This window comes from Anguilla rostrata, chromosome 17, assembly GCF_018555375.3.
Source record: "Anguilla rostrata isolate EN2019 chromosome 17, ASM1855537v3, whole genome shotgun sequence".
NCBI lineage: Eukaryota > Metazoa > Chordata > Actinopteri > Anguilliformes > Anguillidae > Anguilla > Anguilla rostrata.
This window is the reverse complement of record NC_057949.1, coordinates 21,250,381-21,271,026: the sequence shown is the minus strand read 5'-3', so window position 1 is coordinate 21,271,026 and position 20,646 is coordinate 21,250,381. Positions and strand designations below refer to the sequence as shown.

Sequence of the window (20,646 nt, the reverse complement as noted above, 5' to 3'; positions counted from 1 at the left end):
CACAGCCTGCCTGTGCAGCTGCGTCCGTGTGTGACTGTGTGCGACCGGCCAGCTACACCCTGTGCTCTCCACCCACAGACCCTGGCTATGCCTGCCTGGCTATGCAGCCGTTTGCAGAAAATTCTAGTGCAGTGAGGAGATTTTAACTGTTTAGCTGGTATTTCTGTGCCGTGTTCCTTTTCTTGCAGGTGACACACACACACGCAGGCACACGCACGCGCGCACACACACACACACACACACACACAGCTTGCATTTTCCAGGCACTGAATTCTCTGCAGCCTTTTGAAATGTCACCTAATTGAAATGACAACCTTTGAAATGAAACCTATTAACCACCTACAGTAACATGACTAGCAATTACCTTCATTTATAATCCCCCTTACTCACTCACACACACACACATATTTGCACTCACGCACACCTCCACACACTCACTTTCATACGCACACACAATAACTCACTCTGGCGCATGCACACATGCACACGCACACATAGGCACACAGTGACTCACACACTCGCTGTCATACATATGCAGTAAGGCACGCACACACACACAGACACACACTCACACACACACAGCTGTGGCAGTGTGGGGGCTCATTAGCTGTGCTGGGGGGGGCGTTTGTGGCAGGAGCGCAGGACCCTCCTAATTAATGAAGTGACAGAGGGATAAAAAGCGGCGTCAGTGCTAATGGGCCTAATGGGCTCTGTGCAGCCCTGCGCTGTGCAGCCCTCCCGCGAGCGGCGGCTTCTGCACGCGCTCAGAAGGGCTGCTCTTTAGAGGCACCCTGGGACACCGCTGTGCGTGTGTGTGACTGTGTGTGTGTGCATGCGCGTGCGTGTGTGTGTATGACTGTGTGTACGTGTGTGTGTGTGACTGTGTGTGCGTGGGCGTGTGTGTGTGTATGACTGTGTGCGTGCGTGCGTGCGTGCGCGTGTGTGTGTTTGACTGTGTGTGCGTGTGTGCCAACCATTTCCTTGAGGTTCTTTTTCCCTCAAAATTCTTTTTGTTTTTATTTAAGTTACTTTCAAGCCCCACTGGTTTTCATGTCTGAAAAGATCTCCATGGTAAATTGCCTGGACATTTATTTAATTTCAATTTTAGATTTACCTAGCTGCAGTAGCAGCCTTCTAGCTGGTGACAGCGGGCTGGCTGGTTCCAGTGGTGGGTGGTGGCAGCGTGCGTGTATTTGTCAGTCTGGATAAGAGGAGAGCCCTGTCTCTCTCCCTCTGCTCTGTCCTCATTACTCTCATTGAATGCAGTTACTTTTTCACAGGTTGTGTTCATTTTTCCGTTCGCTTGGCGCTGTGAGTTTGAGTGCTGCTGAAATGTCTAACCCGGCTCACACTTCTCCTCTCACTTTCCCTGTTTTCATCACTTGTTCTTTTGATTCTCTTTCTCCTTTCTCTCTCTCTCACGCTACCTCTTTCTCTCCCTTGCCCCGCCCCCTCTCCCTCCCTCCCTCCCTCTCTCTCTGTGCCACCCCTCATCCTTCTTCCTGCCCCCCTCTCTCCCTCTCTCTGCAGGCTCCCTGCGCCTCCTGCAGTGTGCTCCTGATTCCGGGGGAGGAGCAGCTGGGGGAGGAGGGGGCGGTGCAGAACGGCTGTCAGGACGAGCACAAGACCAGCAGCAGCAAGGTGAGCTCCCACTGCTCCGCCTTCACCTGCCAGTCACACCTGCATGACTCCTCCCCCCTTCACCTGCCAGTCACACCTGCATGACTCCTCCCCCCTTCACCTGCCAGTCACACCTCCATGACTCCTCCCCCCTTCACCTGCCAGTCACACCTGCATGACTCCTCCCCCCTTCACCTGCCAGTCACACCTGCATGACTCCTCCCCCTTCACTTGCCAGTCACACCTGCATGACTCCTCCCCCCTTCACCTGCCAGTCACACCTGCATGACTCCTCCCCCCCTCACCTGACATCATACCTGCATGGCTCCTCCCCTCTTCACCTGCCATTCACACCTGCATGACTCCTCCCCCCTTTACCTGCCAGTCACACCTCCATGACTCCTCCCCGCTTCACCTGCTATTCACACCTGCATGACTCCTCCCCCTTCACCTGCCAGTCATACCTGCATGACTCCTCCCCCCTTCACTGCCAGTCACACCTCCATGACTCCTCCCCCCTTAATCTGCCATTCACACTTTCATGACTCCTAACCCACCCCTCACCTGACATTCACATCTCCATGACTCCTTCCCCTTCACCTGCCAGTCACACCTGCATGACTCCTCCCCCCTTCACCTGCCAGTCACACCTCAATGACTCCTCCCCCCCTCACCTGACACCCCCTCCTGTGTGTTGGCCGCCAGGCCCCCTTAGGGCGGAGTCCCAAGGCCTTGAACGGGCTGCTGAGCCCTCTAGTGGAGGAGTCGGTGACCCGCAGCCAGACCTCCCTGTGCGAGATGCTGCAGGAGAAGGAGAAGAACTGGGGCGGGGCCGGGGGCGGGCGAGGGGGCGTGGCCTCCATGGATCACTCCGCCCTCATCCCGCTGCGCTCGAAGAACTTCCGCGAGCGGAGCGACGCCCACTTTGTTGACGTCATAAAGGAGGACAGGTGAGGTTTGGGTGCGGGGAGGTCACATGACCCGTAAGGCCGAACACTGAACTGTGGAGAGTCTGTGGTCACATTTTACTCGCCCTTGTGGTCCTGCATGGTGGTGTGGACTGAACTGGAAATAATTTTTCGTTTGTAATTTACTGCCACTGGTATTGAACTCCTGTGTCACATGCCCAGTTTTATTTTTTTGACCTCTTGTTGTTTGTTCACTTATTTACCCCTTTCCTTCTTTTCCCTTCTGTTCTTCCACCTCACTCTCTTTCTCTGCCTCCTCTGTTTTCCTTTCCTCTCTTCCCATCGTCTGTCTGTCCTTCCAGCCTGATGAAGGATTACTTCTTCAAGCCTCCCATCAACAAGCTGGGCCTCAACTTCCTGGAGAAGACTCTGGAGTCGGCCTACCGGAAGAGCTACCAGGAGGAGGTGCGACTGTCTCCCCTCCCCTCCCCTCACCTCCCCTCCCCTCCCTGCCTCTCCCTGTCTGTTTTCTCTTTATCTTCTCTGTGTCTGCCCGCCTGTCTGTCGTTCTCTGTATCTCTCTATGATGGTTACTGTGTTTCTCTTCTTTTATTTGCCATTTTACTGTCCTGCTGTCATCTCACTCCCCCAAATGCAGTCACACAGGCACAGACACACAAAAGCAGCGACACACACACACAAATATATAGACGCAGATACAGATACACATACAGACACAGACACAGACACACACACACACACACACACAAATATATAGACACAGATACAGATACACACGTGCACACACACACACACGCAAACACACAAACACACACACAGAGACACACACACACAAACACACACACAGACAGACACATACACACAGCACTGCATTATGTCCAGACAGGACTGCGGCAAGCAGAAAGAACTGCAAGGCAGCTGACAACAGCACGCTCTTACCCTGCACTGCTCTCTGCTGGCTGCCTGTGGGTACTGCAGTTCCAGTCAGCACCTTTACACTACATCCTCTGAGGGAGTTCACCAAGAATTATTGTCCTTGTGTTTGAGTCAGCGATTAGTGAAATTGTCATAGTTTCTTTGTTTCCATATGAGATACATTAGTCCCTCGTTTGTCATCTCCTTCACCCCTCTGTCTGTTTCTTCCCTCCCCTCTCATTTCTCTCCTTTATGAATTTCCATTATCTCTCCTTCTCCACTCTCTTCTGACCCCTCAATTTATTACTCTATCTTGGCCCCCTTGCTCCTCCTCTTTCTCTGTCTCTCTCTCTCTCTCTCTCTCTTTCTCTCTCCCCCCTCTCCTCCTGCCCCTCGCTCTCTCCCTCTCTCCCCCTCTTTTTCTCTCTCTCTCTCTCCATCTCTCCCCCCCTCCCTCTCTCCCCCTGCCTCTCCCTCCCTCTTGCTCTCTCCCTCTCTCCCCCCCCCTCTCCCTCTCCCCCCCCCTCCCTCTTTTCCCATCCCTCTCTCCCTCTCTTAGGTGGACCTCCAGGCTCCAGTGCAGACTGTGGCCAGTCCCTTGTTTAGCTCCCTGCTGGACGTGGCGGTGTCCTGCGCCGTGTTCCTCGTGCTCACGCTGGCCTGCTTCCTGCGGCCGCTGCTCACCGGCCTGACTCCGCCCCCGCCGACCCTCGCCCTCGCCGCCGGCGCCGCCCTGCTGGAGCTCCTGTCCCTGGTGCTGTCTGTCCGGTGAGGGGCGGGGGCTGCTGCTTCGGGGGGGGGGGGGGAGTGAAAGAAGGAGCGACGGAACGATGTAAAGGAGGCGGAGGAGGATAGAAGTTTTATTTCGTAGCTGTGAACACTGCTGTGGGTTTTTGTAGTGAGATACTGGGAATGAATTGACAGTGCTCATCTTTCTCTGAGAGAGCGAGAGAGTGAGAGAGAAAGAGAGAGAGAGAGAGAGAGAGCATGATGGAGAAACAGAAGATGTGGTTGGTGAACAGTGCCTGTATGCGCTGGTGTGTTGTTTTGGGGCGTCATAGTGGAAATGAACAGCACGCCTGTAACCTGCTCATCCGCGAGGGAGAGGGAATGGGAGAGGGAGAGGGAGAGGGAGAGAGAGGAGAGGGAGAGGGATGGAGGGAGAGGGAGAGGGAATGGGAGAGGGAGAGGGGAGGGATGGGAATGGGAGAGGGATGGGGAGGGAGGGATAGGGGAGGAGAGGGAGAGGGAATGGGAGAGGGAGAGGGAGAGGGAATGGGAGAGGGAATGGGAGAGGGAGAGGGATACAGAGGGAAGTGAGATTAATAGCTGTGAGGAGTGTATAGCACCTGCGCTCAGTGTGTGTGTTTTGGGGGTGTGACAGTGGGAATTGGGGGTGCCCCTCTCCCTCTGCGCAGCATGGCCTTTTACCTGGACCGCATGCTGCGCTGCACCCACGCCGTCCTGCGGGCCGTCTCCGCCTGGGTCCCCCGTCACGTGATCGGAGCCGTCCTGGTGTCCCTGCCCGCCGTGTCCGTCTTCTCCCACGTCACCTGCGACCTGCACCTCTCCATACAGGTACGGGTAGCCCTGAAACACGATTGGTTTACGGTCACTGACCTTGGATTTTGCCCCTGCTGATTGGACCTGACCCAGATTAGAAAGGGGAGAGAAATATATGTGAGTGTGGAAATTATGGAATATGAGAGCTACAGGTGAGCGTGGAGCTTAGAGAGTTAGCTACAGGTGAGTGTGGAGGTTATAGGGTAAGAGAGCTACAGGTGGGTGTGGAGCTTAGAGAGTGAGAGAGCTACAGGTGTGTGTGGAGGTTAGAGGGTGAGAGAGCTACAGGTGGGTGTGGAGCTTAGAGAGTGAGAGAGCTACAGGTGTGTGTGGAGGTTATAGGGTAAGAGAGCTACAGGTGGTGTGGGAGGTTTAGAGGATGAGAGAGCTACAGGTGAGTGTGGAGGTTAGAGGATGAGAGAGCTACAGGTGAGTGTGGAGATTAGAAGGTAAGAGAGCTACAGGTGAGTGTGGAGGTTATAGGGTAAGAGAGCTACAGGTGGTGTGGAGCTTAGAGAGTGAGAGAGCTACAGGTGTGTGTGGAGGTTAGAGGGTGAGAGAGCTACAGGTGGGTGTGGAGCTTAGAGAGTGAGAGAGCTACAGGTGTGTGTGGAGGTTATAGGGTAAGAGAGCTACAGGTGGGTGTGGAGGTTAGAGGATGAGAGAGCTACAGGTGAGTGTGGAGGTTAGAGGATGAGAGAGCTACAGGTGAGTGTGGAGATTAGAAGGTAAGAGAGCTACAGGTGAGTGTGGAGGTTAGAGAGTGAGAGAGTTACAGGTGAGTGTGGAGGTTAGGGAGTGAGAGAGTTACAGGTGAGTGGAGGTTAGGGAGTGAGAGAGCTACAGGTGAGTGTGGAGGTTAGAGAGTGAGAGAGCTACAGGTGAGTGTGGAGGTTAGAGGATGAGAGAGCTACAGGTGAGTGTGGAGGTTAGAGAGTGAGAGAGTTACAGGTGTGTGTGGAGGTTAGAGGATGAGAGAGCTACAGGTGAGTGTGGAGTTAGAGGTGAGAGAGCTACAGGTGAGTGTGGAGGTTAGAGGTGAGAGAGCTACAGGTGAGTGTGGGTTAGAGGTGAGAGAGTTACAGGTGAGTGTGGAGGTTAGAGAGTGAGAGAGCTACAGGTGAGTGTGGAGGTTAGAGGGTAAGAGAGCTACAGGTGAGTGTGGAGGTTAGAGAGTGAGAGAGCTACAGGTGAGTGTGGAGGTTAGAGAGTGAGAGAGCTACAGGTGAGTGTGGAGGTTAGAGAGTGAGAGAGTTACAGGTGAGTGTGGAGGTTAGGGAGTGAGAGAGTTACAGGTGAGTGTGGAGGTTAGGGAGTGAGAGAGCTACAGGTGAGTGTGGAGGTTAGAGAGTGACAGAGTTACAGGTGAGTGTGGAGGTTAGGGAGTGAGAGAGCTACAGGTGAGTGTGGAGGTTAGAGAGTGAGAGAGTTACAGGTGAGTGTGGAGGTTAGGGAGTGAGAGAGTTACAGGTGAGTGTGGAGGTTAGGGAGTGAGAGAGTTACAGGTGAGTGTGGAGGTTGGAGAGTGAGAGAGCTAAAGGTGAGTGTGGAGGTTGGAGAGTGAGAGAGCTAAAGGTGAGTGTGGAGGTTAGAGGATGAGGGAGCTACAAATGAATACAAGCTTTTCAGGAGTGTTGTCAACACCGAGACCGTGAGTAAAGGTATTGGGACTGTGGATGAACACCAGCAGAGAATAGTGCTCTACAGGTATATAGAGTGCCCATGCTTAATCTATAATTGATCAAAATAAGTGAACATAATGGAAAATACTCCAGCACACTCACACTGTTTTATGTTATAACTGTGCTGAGCTCTGTGCTGGGCCTAGCCTTTTAGGGGCCCTTCGTGTTGTTTTGTTTGGCAGCCACTTGTGCTGTTTATCGGGCCAGCTCTGGCTGAGGTGTAAGGAAGCTGAGGCTTGTGAAGTGAAGCCACTTGCTGCCTCCCAGCTCGCCCGTGACACCCTGCAGTGCGTGATTGTTACCGAAGCCCCTCTGTGCCCCTCTGTACCCCTCTGTACCCCTCTGTGCCCCTCTGTACCCCTCTGTACCCCTCTGTGCCCATCTGTACCCCTCTGTGCCCATCTGTACCCCTCAGTTCGCCATGTTCCTCTGCTGCGCCTCCATTATCGCCATCATCCACTACTGCAACTTCTGCCACCTCTGCTTCTGGATGCGGTCCGTCCTGGCCACCGTGGTGGGAGTCGTGCTGCTCGTCCTGCTCTACAACCCCCTCTGCAGGTCAGTGGCTGCCACTGCTCGCCTCGTGCCCTGGTTCCTTCTGCAGTGGGAGTGCTAAGTTCGGTGTGCTAATGCCCCCTCCACATTAACAGACAAGCAACGCAGGCTGAACACCAGGCTAAAATGAGCTTTATCCCTGCTAACTATAGCTGTACTTAGGAAATACAAACAGTCAATGAGTCAGTACATTGGCTTTTGGAAGATGTCGACTGTAGGCTTCCTTTTCAGTCAGGCAAGAATGTGTTTTTTTTCCAGATTGTTCTTAGCTAGCTTAAGGCTTTTATTATGCCTTTTAAGAGAAATTTCACAAAATGTCTTCAAAGCCCCAAAAACAGCTTCTGTTCCAGCCAGTGGATGAACACGGTGCACACAATATTAAAAAAAGAAAAAAGAATTTTGCCTTTTCCCCATGTATGTCAGTGCAGAAACTCATTCTGATTAAAAGATTTCTCTTTTCTTCTGTATTTCAGTTCTGATGGATTTTTGGATCTCTGGTGAGTAGAGATGTACAGCAGGAAGTAATATTTTGAGTCCAATATGGGTTTGGCATTTACTTTTTATTTTAAAAAATGTGTTAGGCATAGTGCTGTTCTCTTTCATTCAGATTCAGAATCACATTTACACAAGACAGGAAACAGTCTTTGACACAGACTCATGACATGACATTAAAACAACACTTAAAACACCACAGACACATAAATTAAATCAAAATTAAATAAAAAAACAGGCATAAATAAGAAAGATAAATGTATCTGCTGTCTGCCTACTTCTCACACAGTTAATGTAACTCCGGGAGAGTGTCCCTGGGCAGAGAGTCCAGTGTAATGTACCTGTGGGAGGGTGTCCCTGGGCAGAGAGTCCAGTGTAGTGTACCTCTGGGAGAGTGTCCCTGGGCAGAGAGTCCAGTGTAAGGTACCTCTGGGAGGTGTCCTGGCAGAGAGTTCCAGTGTTGCCTCCTGGAGAGTGTCCCTGGCAAGAGTCCAGTGTAATGTACCTCTGGGAGGTGTGCCTGGCAGAGAGTCCAGTGTACTGCCTCCTGGGTGGTGTCCTGGGCAGGAGAGTCCAGTGGTATGTACCTCTGGAAGGGGTCCTGGCAGAGCCGTATACCTGTGGGAGAGTGTCCCTGGGCAGAGAGTCCAGTGTAATGTACCTCTGGGAGGGTGTCCCTGGGCAGAGAGTCCAGTGTAATATACCTGTGGGAGGGTGTCCCTGGGCAGAGAGTCCAGTGTAGTGTACCTCTGGGAGGGTGTCCCTGGGCAGAGAGTCCAGTGTAATGTACCTCTGGGAGAGTGTCCCTGGGCAGAGAGTCCAGTGTAATGTACCTCTGGGAGGGTGTCCCTGGGCAGAGAGTCCAGTGTAGTGTACCTCTGGGAGAGTGTCCCTGGGCAGAGAGTCCAGTGTAAGGTACCTCTGGGAGGGTGTCACTCGGAAGGTTCTCTCATTTTTTCTGCTCTCCTCCCCACAGGTCAGGCAACCGCACCGACCCCACAGATTCCCCACCGGTGTCCGAGCCGGTGCCACGCCCGCAGGACCTGCTGGGCCTGGAGGCCATCCTGGCCTTCTTCCTGCTGCTCCTGCTGGTCTGGTTCCTCAACCGCGAGTTCGAGATCAGCTACCGGCTGCACTACCACGGCAACGTGGAGGCGGACCAGCACCGCATCAAGATCCAGAACATGCGGGACCAGGCGGACTGGCTGCTGGGCAACATCATCCCCATGCACGTGGCCGAGCAGCTGAAGGTGACGCAGAGCTACTCCAAGAACCACGACAACGTGGGCGTCATCTTCGCCAGCATCGTCAACTTCAGCGAGTTCTACGAGGAGAGCTACGAGGGCGGCAAGGAGTGCTACCGCGTGCTCAACGAGCTCATCGGCGACTTCGACGAGCTCCTGCGGCAGCCCGCCTTCGCCAACATCGAGAAGATCAAGACCATCGGCGCCACCTACATGGCGGCGTCCGGGCTGAACGCGCAGCAGTGCGCGGGGGACCCCGCCCGGCCGCACGGGCACCTGCGCGCCCTCTTCGACTTCGCCCTGGAGATGATGCGCGTGGTGGACGACTTCAACAAGAACATGCTGGGCTTCCAGTTCAAGCTGCGCATCGGCTTCAACCACGGCCCGCTGACGGCCGGCGTCATCGGCACCACCAAGCTGCTGTACGACATCTGGGGCGACACGGTGAACATCGCCAGCCGCATGGACAGCACCGGCGTGGAGTGCCGCGTGCAGGTGAGCGAGGAGAGCTACTGCGCGCTCAGCAAGATGGACTACGAGTTCGACTACCGCGGCACCGTCAACGTCAAGGGCAAGGGTCAGATGAGGACCTTCCTCTACCCCAAGAGCGCCGACAGCGGGCCCGTGCCGCAGTACCAGCTGTCCGTCTCGCCCGAGATCCGCGTGCAGGTGGACGGCAGCATCGGGCGCTCGCCCACCGAGGAGATCGCCAGCATGGTGCCCGCCGTCACCCCCGCCGCCATCGCCGTCACCCCCGCCGCCATCGCCGTCGCCGCCGCCGGAGACCTGGGGCCCGTCATCGGGGTCCAGGGGCAAGAGAGTGGCGCTGCCCCAGCCAGCGGGAAGCCAGAGGGCAGGGAGGATGTGAGGGGGCCACCTAGAGTCATGGGATCCACCCACGTTCCCGCCCCTGTCCCCGCCCCCACAATCAGCCCCGCCCCCAATCCTGACTCCAGTGCAGGGGCTGCCCAGGCGGCCCCAGTGGCACAAGCCACGCCCATCTCCCCTGCCCCTGCCCCACCATCTGCCCCTGTCCAGACTGCGTCTCTCAGGTCTGGGGTGAGTCAGGGCCAGGAGGAAGATGAGGATGAGGATGAGGATGAGCTGGGCGAGCTGACAAAACTGTGAGCCTCAGGAGCGGTGCTTCAGTGTGGCTCCTTCGCCAACCCTTTAATGCTGAATCACGCAGCCTGGGTGGGCCACCCCTCGGGAAAAGTGTGTGGGGAAGAGCGTGTGTGTGTGTGTGAGGGTGTATGTGTGTGTGTGCGGGTGTGGATGTGTGTGTGTGCAGTCGTGTGCATGTCTAACAGGGGTACACCAAAAAGCTCCAAACACACACACCTTCTGGAAGAGAGAGCCCAGGGAGGCAGGTGTCCCAGGGCTATGCTGGCGTTTGGTAGACGCTTCGTTCTCTTAAACGATCATCCGTGGGGTGAGGTGTGTGTGTCGAAGTCAGAGACTTTTGCTGGTGGGTGGGGTACAGGTGTATGTTCGGCATTCAGCTGTTCCCGGCCCACAATCCTCTTGAACTGCGCCAAAACATTAGAGCTTGTTGCGTTTAATCCTTGTCATACTTTTTGCCTTTCTTATTTGGTTTGTTTTAAGTGCCTTCAGGATGAATTAAGAGAACAACTTTCTCAGTCTCAGATCATGAAAGAGACGTAAGATTTACTAAGAGGGGAAAAATAAGAACAAAACACAAAGGGCAGACTCAAAGATCTTCGCACATCTTTTTTAGACTACGGATGAAGCTGTGCTTAGTATTAGAACTTTTATTTTGCCTTTTTTTCCCCGCCTGATGCAATCATTGTTTTCCCTTTTGAGGGAGGAGGCTCTGAAGTGACAGGGATACTGTACCTCTCTGTCCAAACTCACCATCCGCATTCCCAGGGTCACAGTGTCTGACACTAACACAGGTCACGCACAACCTTTTCTCACAACTGACAACAAAGGGAATATATTTAAGGCCTGTGTGTATGTGTATGTGTGTTTGTGTGTGTGTGTGTGTGTGTGTGTGTGAGAGAGAGAGAGAGAGAGAGAGAGAGGAAGTTTGTCCATGATTGTGCATGTGCTTGCTTAAACCAGTAATACACAGATTTCCAACTAATGAAATAGTGGGATGAATGCAGTATTTTGATGTTTGTGACATTGTGATGGCTTGGTGTGGATATGCGCTTGCCTCTCACAGCAGTGCAGTGGAACCTCCTCTGTACCTAGACCCCTCAGCCAATCACAGCGGTTGGCCAATGCACGTGCCACAATGAATGTTGCCATTAGCGTCAGGCATGCTACAGCAATAGCCGACATTACAAATGGAGTTCAGGATATCAAAAACGGAACTGAACCCTTAAAATGCTACTTAAGAGGTTGATGGTGGTTGGGCTGTTTCTGGCCACTGGCTTCCTCCTTAGATACATTCTGCTGAAACAGGCGGTGGAGGTTTACTCTTGTGGAGAAAGCTGAAAAGGCATTTTGACAGCCGTTGACAGTTGAAAGGCTGTTTTGAATAGGGTGCCGTGTGACTGATGATGTGTGAAATGTGCAACAGTGTCAACATGGGGCACTTGAAGTTATCAGGAAAGATGTTTGAATAGAGAGCCAGGTTTGTGGCGTGTTGAAGGGGAAGGAAAAACTTCATGGATGAGCACAAGTGAGTTCCTACTGGATCTCTGTTGCCTGTGGGATTGTGATTTTTAACATACGTAACAGGCTGTTAAACAGAGTTAAACAGAGCACGGGGTGGTGGGAGGGGGATGGTTGACGTTTCTGACTATTCCCACATTGCCGCACGCTTCTGTGTGTGAATAAAGTTTGATGTAAAATGTGTGCCACAGCAGAACAGATGGATCCCCTGAGTAAATCCAGGTCCACTATGTGACCCGAAATCAACACCTGATGCATGGCAATCCATCTTTTATGGAACCTACAGTACGTGCCATGCTGGCTTTGCAATTGGACGTTTTCCTCTGGGGCATAAAGTCTTATCCAATCAGTGCTTGTTTTTGATGGAGGTTCTTCAGTACTGATGTTCTTACAGTGTCCCCTTTTACATGAATTATCAACAGGCATAGTACAATGTTGTTTAGAGATTGGTTTAAATGTTTAATTTAAGTAAACATTTTTTATGCTGAAAGGGTTTTTTTCATATAATATTGGGACAGAATAAATTACTTAGTTTAGTTGTACATACTCCTGGAGTCTCTCGAAATATACCCTGCTGTGTGAATGTATATTTTTTTTTACACAGGTAATCATTTCCTCTGTTTCTTTCTGTATCTTTCTCTTCATCTATCACTGTGAAAGGGCTGTGTGCTCAGGGTTGAAGTTCAACCCTCACCCCTTACGGCTGGGCTGCTTGCCTTTCTTACGTCTCCTGCTGTCAATCTTGATTTTCCTTTCTCTTTCTTTATTTGACAGTTTGGAGACAGGGGGTATGCAGGCTTATGTGTCGTAGTTATTTTGTCTCAGTCTCTGATATTTCTGCTCCAAACTGATTCGCTGGGTTTCACCAAGCTCCACGTGGGGTGCAAAGACCCCTCTTCAAGTTAATTACCTGGAAACAGAAACCAGCTACTTAAAAGTAGTTGGGGGTCACTTAAATTTGTGCCAAATTTAACTGCCAGATTGAGTACAAGAATCCAGGAGCAGAAAAAATACTTGAGCACTGACAGGCAGTATTAGTAAGTGGTAACAACTGATTATGGCACACACACGTGAAGACCAGCAATGTTTGAATCAGAACGATTGTGGTTTGTGATTGTGGCAAAGTTCAGCAACCTTCACTTATAGCTCTGAGTGGAACGTATTCAGTTATGCTTTGCTCAGAACAGGTCAGTGATATACACTGCAAAGAAGTATTAGTGCCTTTTTCAATCATATATTAATATATATCTTGTCATGGTTGTTATTTTTGTTCGAGTCTTGATTTTTGGTCCCATCTTGGAAATTGTCCTTTTTTTACATTTTTGTACATTTATAGTATTTATTACTTGCATAAATGCTGTTTTTTTTCTTCTTTTTTGCTCTAAATCTTTTACTGTGCATTTTATATGAATTGGTGTACTGTGCCTTTTATAAAGAATATTTGGCTTTGATGAAAGAAAAGTTTAAATTTCAAAATATAGTTGCACTGTGCACTCTCTAATTATGGTGTGAATGTGTGTGTGTGTGTGTGTGTGTGTGTGTGTGTGTGCGTGCATGTGTGCGTGTGTTGTGTGTGTGTGCATACTGATATTGGCACACCGCAGTAATGTATTCCAAAGCCAAATTAAAAACAAAACTGAACAGTATTACACATATTCATGATGAATATTTATATTTTGGTTTTGCACAGGATTAACATTGATCAAGGGGGTGGGGCAGACAGGTTATTATTTGAAGGTGCAATATTGTGGCCCTTACATTGGAGGCAAGCAGACATATCTTAAAAAAGGAAAATATGTATTGTGTGGAGGCTATGCTGACAACCTATGAGCACACCGCCCTTACTGTATCCCTGAATCCTGCACTGTGATTCGACAGTGAGAAGGAACCAATCGGAGAGGAACAGGACTGGGGCATGTGTTCTGGCAACTGTCGCTTTTTGAGGAATAGCAAAGAGGGACCGACCCTTATGTAACACAGCACAAAGCACAGGCACTTGCGTTCTCATTGGTTGCAGGTAGTATACCTGCGCTGTAGTCCTGTGCTAAAGCACAGGTATAATTAATGAGAGCGGTGACATTCAGGCAGTTCTTTGAAGTGGAGTCTCTCCCTCCTCTCTGCAGGTTTGTGGAGTGTTGCTGATTTTAGAGGTTTCACGTTGATCGCCTCATTGTTGGGGAAATGAAAAGCCAGCACTCTCTCACCTGTTACTCGGAATGTTGATAATGACATGACAGCCAATGGGGAGGGGAGGGATCACAAAGATAAACAGTACAGTGTGGGCACATAGATTTGCCATAATCGCATATTAATAATCGAGACCGTCCACAGAAGGTTGTTTTTTTTGGTCTTTTTTCTTCATGCTCCAGGGTTTGTTGCTGAGTTCTGGGGAGTTTGAGTTCTGCTCGGGACAATCAGAACAGCAGCCGCTAAACAGGCTGCTTCTCACGCGACACCTCGTCACGTCTGACCCCCCCCCCCCCCATCCCCTCCTCTGTGCTTCACCATCGCCTGTACTTTTCTGTGTTTTCACAAAATGTCATTTAGTATTTCTTTTACAGTGTTATTTTGTCTTCTCTGTGGGGGGGGAAAAAAAGAAAAAGACCCAGTTTCAGTTAGTGATGTATATTGGACAGAGGGTGGCTTTTAGGGAGTGTTGTGAGAGATTTCAGTTGGCGCGCTGAAACAATACCTTATGCCAAAGAGTGATGTTTATGTGCATTTGTTCTAATATAGTTTTGCTTTTTTCTTTTTGTTTTGCTTTGTTGTACACAATAATGTATTGTTTATAAACACACTAACATAATCTGTATACATTTGCACAAAGCCCTGACTGTGTTTGTACATATATGCATTTATATTGTATATTATAAATTAGAGTTTGTGTTTATGTTATTTATACATGTGCATGTGCCAGATTTTCATATTATCAGAAGGAAGGGAAAGAATATTTAGGGCAGAATGGGTGTTTCTGCTTTATTGCGTGTGTGTGTGTGTGTGTGCACGTGGGTGGGCGGGGCAAGCCAAAAGTCACAAACTTCTCACGGGACCTTCAAAGTGACTTCCACAGATAAATCACTGCATGTATTCAATCTTATATATGTACTGTTCCCCAGCAAGCACTATGGACTTGAAGGTGTGGAGTCCAGTTGATATTGGTCATTTGTGGTTGGATAGAAGTGTTGTGTGCATCAGTCAAATCCTTGATGAGCTGGAGATAGCCTTTCTCCTCTTATCTAAAATACTGCAGTGTAAATGGAGAAAACAAAATTCAGGAAGAGATGGGTAGTGAGGGTTTAAAGGATAATGATGAGCGAATGAGGGGGTCCCCCTGGACTTGTGTGACACCCCAACTCACAGCAAGGAGACTGCAGTGTGGAACTCCCAGCTTGGCATGTGACCTGGCTGACAATCTGCATAGCCCACTCACGGAATGGCCTTTTAAAAATGTCAGCATCTTCATTTCATTCGTGTTCCATGTCATGAGACGTTTTGAGCGTGTTGCCGTTAGTTACCGCCCACTCTCGCATCACACTCCACCCCGACTGTCTCCAACCAAATCCCCCCACCCCCACTCCCCCTCACCCTACGTGTATCTCCATTGCTTGCCTGTTGGAGAAGAATGAACTGCTTTTTTCATTTTTTATATTTACCCCACAAATGTACATTTTTGGGGACGCAAGGATTGGATTGGTGTCGCTTTGGCCTTTTGTTGACTGTGGTACCACGCACGATTTTTTGGAATCTGCACGCCGCAGTTTTAGTCTTTTTGGGCATAGCAATAAAATCGATGTTCTTATGTGTCGTTAAATGTTTACTGTGGGCCAGAAGAGCACTCCAGCACAATAGAAATATTGTTTCACTGAACCGCTTAATGATGACTTTTTTCCCATACTTGTCCTACCAGCGTTTTACAGTACAAACGTTGTACTCACTTAAAGCTCACATGTTCCAGGCACTTTTTACAGGCCTCTAATGCTCTCTTCTTTCTGCTAAATTTATGTCTAGTTCTCAAACCAAATCGGAGGCTTTGGGACAATAGCAAAGTCTCTGGGTATTGTCTTTGACATGGAGGGTGGGCAGAGAGCTCTGAGATGAGTGCTAGGGTGTGGTAGGACAGGACAGCCTTTAAAGTTCACAGGATATTAAGTGCTTAGGTAGGGTGAGGGTTATGCCTTCACGCATTAGTTTGTTTGTCATTTTGGGGCATCCCCTTTGGAGAGGTGCTGTTTTTCAGTCGACCTTTGCCTCTCCCATAGGCCCCTTGTGTTTTCGATTGGTTATTATTTAGAGGTTTTTTGGAAGGGTAAAGGTTTAAATAAAGACATTTTGTGTAAACACTAAATGGAATAAATTAAATAGACTATTGTTTGGTTTCTGCTCATTGACTTAATTTTTTTTTTCTCTCACACTCACTGAAAAATGTCCAGGTACAATAAGTGAGGGGAAAAAATAAGTGAGTTTCTTTGTTAAATTTCTTAATTCGCATTTGTATTTGTGCAAATGATAAATATACATATCAGTAGGTTCTAAAATAAAATGACAAAGCCATACAATGTGTAAAAGTTTTATTTTGTGAAATTTAAGTCTTTCTTAATATAACGGAGTTGAGTCTACACAAGTATATTTGTCCAGTGTCAATACATGTTAAGTAAACTGTACAAATGAATTTATATATTTGTGTAATTTTAGTCAAACAAACTTGGTAACACATCTGCAAGGTGTCTGAAATGCTTGCCATTCATAATGAGACACAGTGTATGTATTCAAATTGGCACACTTTCCTACTATTGAGTATGCAAGTTGAATACAAGTTGTATACAGCCTGTATACTCGATAGTAGGCAAGTGTGCTAATTCAGACAGGGCTAATATGTATTCACTGGACCAATCATAGGCAGACCAGCGTGCCTTGAGTTCACTAAGAAAATCACAGACATAGACAAGCCAATCAGAAACCAATTAATCAATTAGCAGCCCTTCCATGGTTACGGCCACAGCTGAGCCACAGCCCCTTGTTTGACAGATTTCGGGTGGTGATGATCTCATGAAACCATTATGTTGAAACAAGAAAGATTTGCCACTTTAAAGGAAATAAAATGAAGACATTATCTCCTGGATTGGCCCTTATAAAAGCTTGGGATTTATGTTACTGAGGAAGCGACACAGTATTCTAAGGACATGACAGATGTCATGAACGAACTGGCATCTTGAAACTGCTAAATTACATAATGAATAAGCCAGTTCTAGATTTTGGGTTTGAAAGGATAAAATCCTTTATTGACTGACTGTATAGATACTGATTGCATGCAGAGTGGATTAACTGAGAGTAGCAGTGTAGCACAGTGATTAGGGAACTTGCTTGTAACTTACTGTTTTACTCTTGAGCCAGGTACTTACTGTTAATTGCTTCAGTAAAATGTCCAGCTATTTAAATGGATTGTATGTAAAATGTTTTCGGTGTAATTTCTTGTGGATGCCAAAGTGTAGCTGTAACTGTTAGTCTTGTTTTCTATATAATCTTGTAGTTTATATGTTTGTAAAAAGGTTATCTACTGTCTAGGAAAGGAAAATATTTAACATTTATTTGTGTTACATTTTCACTCAAGTTAAAAGGTTTTGATGAATGCAGTTGTGTGAGTTTGACAATTTAAGTCAAGCAAAACAAGAACTGATAAGCCTAGATAGGATGCCAAGATAAGCCAATCACTTTGCCTTGTGATTGATGACAGAAGTTGTTTAAGTGAAGGTATTTTATTTTCTTGGCCCTTAAGCACAATGTCTTATAAAGCTTATATTTTAATTCAGGTATGCATTTTTACAGCTTGCATTTTATATTTACTGAAGCAACAGAGGGTTAAGGAGCTTGTTTTTAATTGTTAATTAGTCAGTGAAGTGAATATTGCAGAAGAATGTTTAGAATTTATTGTAACTGTGAATGCAGCCGAAGTACAGTACATGCAGATTTAGTCCACTTGATGTATATATTAACTGCAGCCAAACACATTTCAATCAGTATTTATATAAAGTAGGAATTAAATGAACAAGAACTGTCAGTTTCTTCATTATAAATATTTTCAACTTTCGTGCTTTTCCGTCACTGGTGGAGTCTTCGTTAATATCCGTGTGGCGTGTGACGTACGGTGGAGCAGGGCTTGCGTAGGGCGTGAATGCGTAGCCCCTCCCCCTCCACAGTCTATCTGGAAAAAGAAAAAAAACTTTTTGTATCGAAGGAATCAACAGCCGCCATCTTGTCGCGGCTCGGAATCAGGATTTCGGGAGAGTATTATTTTTTAATTTAATAACAGGCTACCCAAACCCAGATCAGACGGGGCCGCTCCGCTGAAAACGGACAGCTTGTACACTTTCGAAGATATTTCATGCGAAAAAACCAGGATTGGATCGGTTTTCGTCGGTTAGAAAACCCACCGTATATCTGATTTCCCCTTCAGAAAGCGCCGCTTCTCTCCGTATCACCGCTCCTGTCCGTATTGTTTTTCGAGAGACAGCGGCGAAGGGACGAAATCGCAACATAAAATTACTTTAAAATTACATTTTATTCGAGGCAGAAATGCAATTTGATGCAATCAAATTGCGCTCAGAAAAAACGGTTTTGTAAAGATGCGAAGGTAACGTAACGACTTGTGGGGCAAGGGACCTAAAATTCAGTTTATGCATTACTATAATTTTTTTACTTTCTTTTTTGGAATAAAATATTTTTTTCATCGGGGGTAATTATTAATGATAATAATGTGGGTGTTGGGTGTTGGATTATCATGGGGTGAATGGCGGAGCGGGGCGCTGTTGCTATTTTTTTGAAGCATTTACCTTGCTAGCTGGCTAGCTAGCTAATTATTTTTCTTTTAACGGAGTGGTTGCAAGAAAGAAAACCTACGGATCGATTTGGGCTGATCCCAGCTGCAGCCTGTCTGGAAGATTTTGTTGATTTTCCTTCGGCTGTTAAAGTAACAATCAGAGTCCTTTACCATGGCGGAGAACTTGCTGGATGTCGGACCTCCCAACCCAAAGCGACCGAAGCTCAATTCACCTGCCCGGTCCGCCTCTGATGGTCCAGGTAAGGAAGGGCCTTGTCTCTGGCAGCTAACGGCAATTACTGATTTTTTGTGGAAAAACGCACATCTTTGTTAGCTACAATGCTATTCATTCTCTCCATTTAGGTAATTAACTATAAATCATAAATCGCTTGCATTTGGGTTGTCAGCTGTGAGTAGCGTTAGTCTAGGTGAGTTCTCGTGGATTTGGTTGTGTCGGTGTGTGATGGCATCTGGCTAATTACCTGTCGTAGCCCACAACACAGCGTGGTTCAGTCTTAGCTATGTTGCGCATTTCATTTCTGACACATTACATCTAGCGAACGGACTTACCTCCACAGTTAACCAATCATTCGTTTGTAAAATTATTTGGCTTGCTACCTAATCCCATGACGTTAACGTTAACTGCTTAAGTATGTCATGGTTTCATGATCAACTAGAGAGCCTAATAACATAGCTAGCTAAGTTAATGTTGACTGTTTTTGGATCAGCTAGCACATGGTTATCTAACTATTAGTTAACTGGATAGTCTGTCCGACTTTGTCAGCTTATCTAGACTAGTGGCTAATATATCTGGCTCTTAGTTGGTTAACTGTAAATGCTGAACGTCAAAAAAGCATCGGTCAAGGCAACAAGCATTTGGTTAATTTACATATTGCTGGTGCGATTTACTCCTGGCTCGTTAGCTACAGCTGCATGTTGGCTAACGGTTACCTGTCACGTTAACTGCTGCTCACACTACATATAGGCATTGAATGCTCAGAACCAGTCACGTACAAACAGTTTCGATTTACCTTCGCTATCCCGTGCTGTACTAACTAACGCAATCAAAGTTAGCCAGTTAGCACCCACCTTTTCAGAACAGACCCCGTGGCATCGGTTTCATGTATTTACGCACCGTCCTCGCTGTCAAGTCTCACAAACGTTAAGTTGTCCAACGTCCTGATGGAGAGATTAAACCACTAATTTACCACTTGCTAGCTAACGCTATTGGTCAATTCTAAAGCTCACGCTAGTTCATATAGCTCGTTAACGTTATAACTGATAACAACCATAATGAGCTGAATTTGATATCAGATTGTCTAAAATAGAAGAAGCTGTTGCACGCTCATAAATTAGGCTACCTTTTATCTATCGAAAAATGTTGGTTGCGGTGAGGTTAGCTGGACTAGACTGGCCTTGGTGTTTGCGTTTACCGTGTTATCTAACGTCTGCTCGATATTAGTCTTGTTCAAGACCTGTTAGTCTTCAACTGACACACAAATGTCCTAAATAAAGTTAAAGTACGACGTCGGTAGATGTAGATATTGTACGACGTTTGCATGCGATTCTTATTAGTGCCTGTGCGAGAGAGGGAGAGCCTTTCTTTTGCTAAGCGTTTTGTTTTTGTAACTGCGTATGCGGGGCTGGTGGCAGGAGGGGGTGTGCCACAGGCTTGTGGTCGTAGTGTTTGCGCACTGGCAGCGCAGCGCTGGAGGAACGAACTGCCTCTTATTAAAAATGCCCGCCAGTTAGCAGATGCTCTGCCTAATAGAGAACACTGGTGGACTGGACTGCACCGCATGCATATCGGCTTTACAAGTGACTAAATTGATTGAAACGGTTCACTGCAACTAAACAAGTATGTGGACAGCATTTGCGACTATGTGACGGTCTGAACGCATTTGCGGGAAAGTAATGCCAAATCTCGACCCGGCTTGATAGATGTTGGAAAGGGGAATTGTGTGTGCTGAGACCTTTCATCCGTTATTGCTGCTATTATTGCTTATTCGACAAGTCGACCGCCTTGTAACGCCTGAAGTCGACCCTTGTAAAGTGTGACTACTGTTAATCTTTTGAGGAACAGGAAATTCCCTCCTTCTGAACGAGTGTTCTCCAACGGTCTGTGGAACTAAACAGTTTTTCGCTCCTCTTAAACATTTGTGGGAGGCATGGATGCATGCGATTGGTTG

The 20,646-nt window shown here is 48.1% G+C and overlaps 2 protein-coding genes and 1 long non-coding RNA gene across 8 annotated transcripts in view; 2 read left to right on the top strand and 1 right to left on the bottom strand.

Moving 5' to 3' along the window:
* Positions 1 to 14,226, top strand: part of LOC135243935 (adenylate cyclase type 9-like) — a 44,371-nt gene extending 30,145 nt beyond the window's left edge. For all 4 annotated transcript variants that reach the window (XM_064316080.1, XM_064316082.1, XM_064316083.1 and 1 more), the window contains exons 4-11: positions 1,531 to 1,641; positions 2,326 to 2,570; positions 2,891 to 2,993; positions 4,024 to 4,232; positions 4,883 to 5,042; positions 7,125 to 7,267; positions 7,738 to 7,761; positions 8,733 to 14,226. In XM_064316080.1, the coding sequence (XP_064172150.1) occupies positions 1,531 to 1,641; positions 2,326 to 2,570; positions 2,891 to 2,993; positions 4,024 to 4,232; positions 4,883 to 5,042; positions 7,125 to 7,267; positions 7,738 to 7,761; positions 8,733 to 10,128 (2,391 nt within the window). In that variant the 3' untranslated portion in view covers positions 10,129 to 14,226. The remainder of the gene's footprint in view (positions 1 to 1,530; positions 1,642 to 2,325; positions 2,571 to 2,890; positions 2,994 to 4,023; positions 4,233 to 4,882; positions 5,043 to 7,124; positions 7,268 to 7,737; positions 7,762 to 8,732) is intronic.
* A 1,936-nt stretch (positions 14,227 to 16,162) lies between these two features.
* The window catches only part of crebbpb (CREB binding protein b), a 50,173-nt gene continuing 45,689 nt past the window's right edge, over positions 16,163 to 20,646 (top strand). The window contains 1 exon segment of the mRNA XM_064316079.1: positions 16,163 to 18,717. Coding sequence (XP_064172149.1) covers positions 18,630 to 18,717 — 88 coding nt within the window. The 5' untranslated portion in view covers positions 16,163 to 18,629.
* Positions 18,212 to 20,098, bottom strand: LOC135243941 (uncharacterized). Of its 3 annotated transcripts, none has more exons than XR_010326854.1 (3): positions 19,819 to 20,098; positions 19,547 to 19,636; positions 18,212 to 18,756 (listed from the first exon to the last, which is right to left on the bottom strand). It is a non-coding gene; the product is annotated as an uncharacterized LOC135243941 (long non-coding RNA). The 3 variants fall into 3 exon arrangements; XR_010326855.1 differs by having other exon boundaries at positions 19,891 to 20,098; XR_010326853.1 differs by having other exon boundaries at positions 19,547 to 20,098.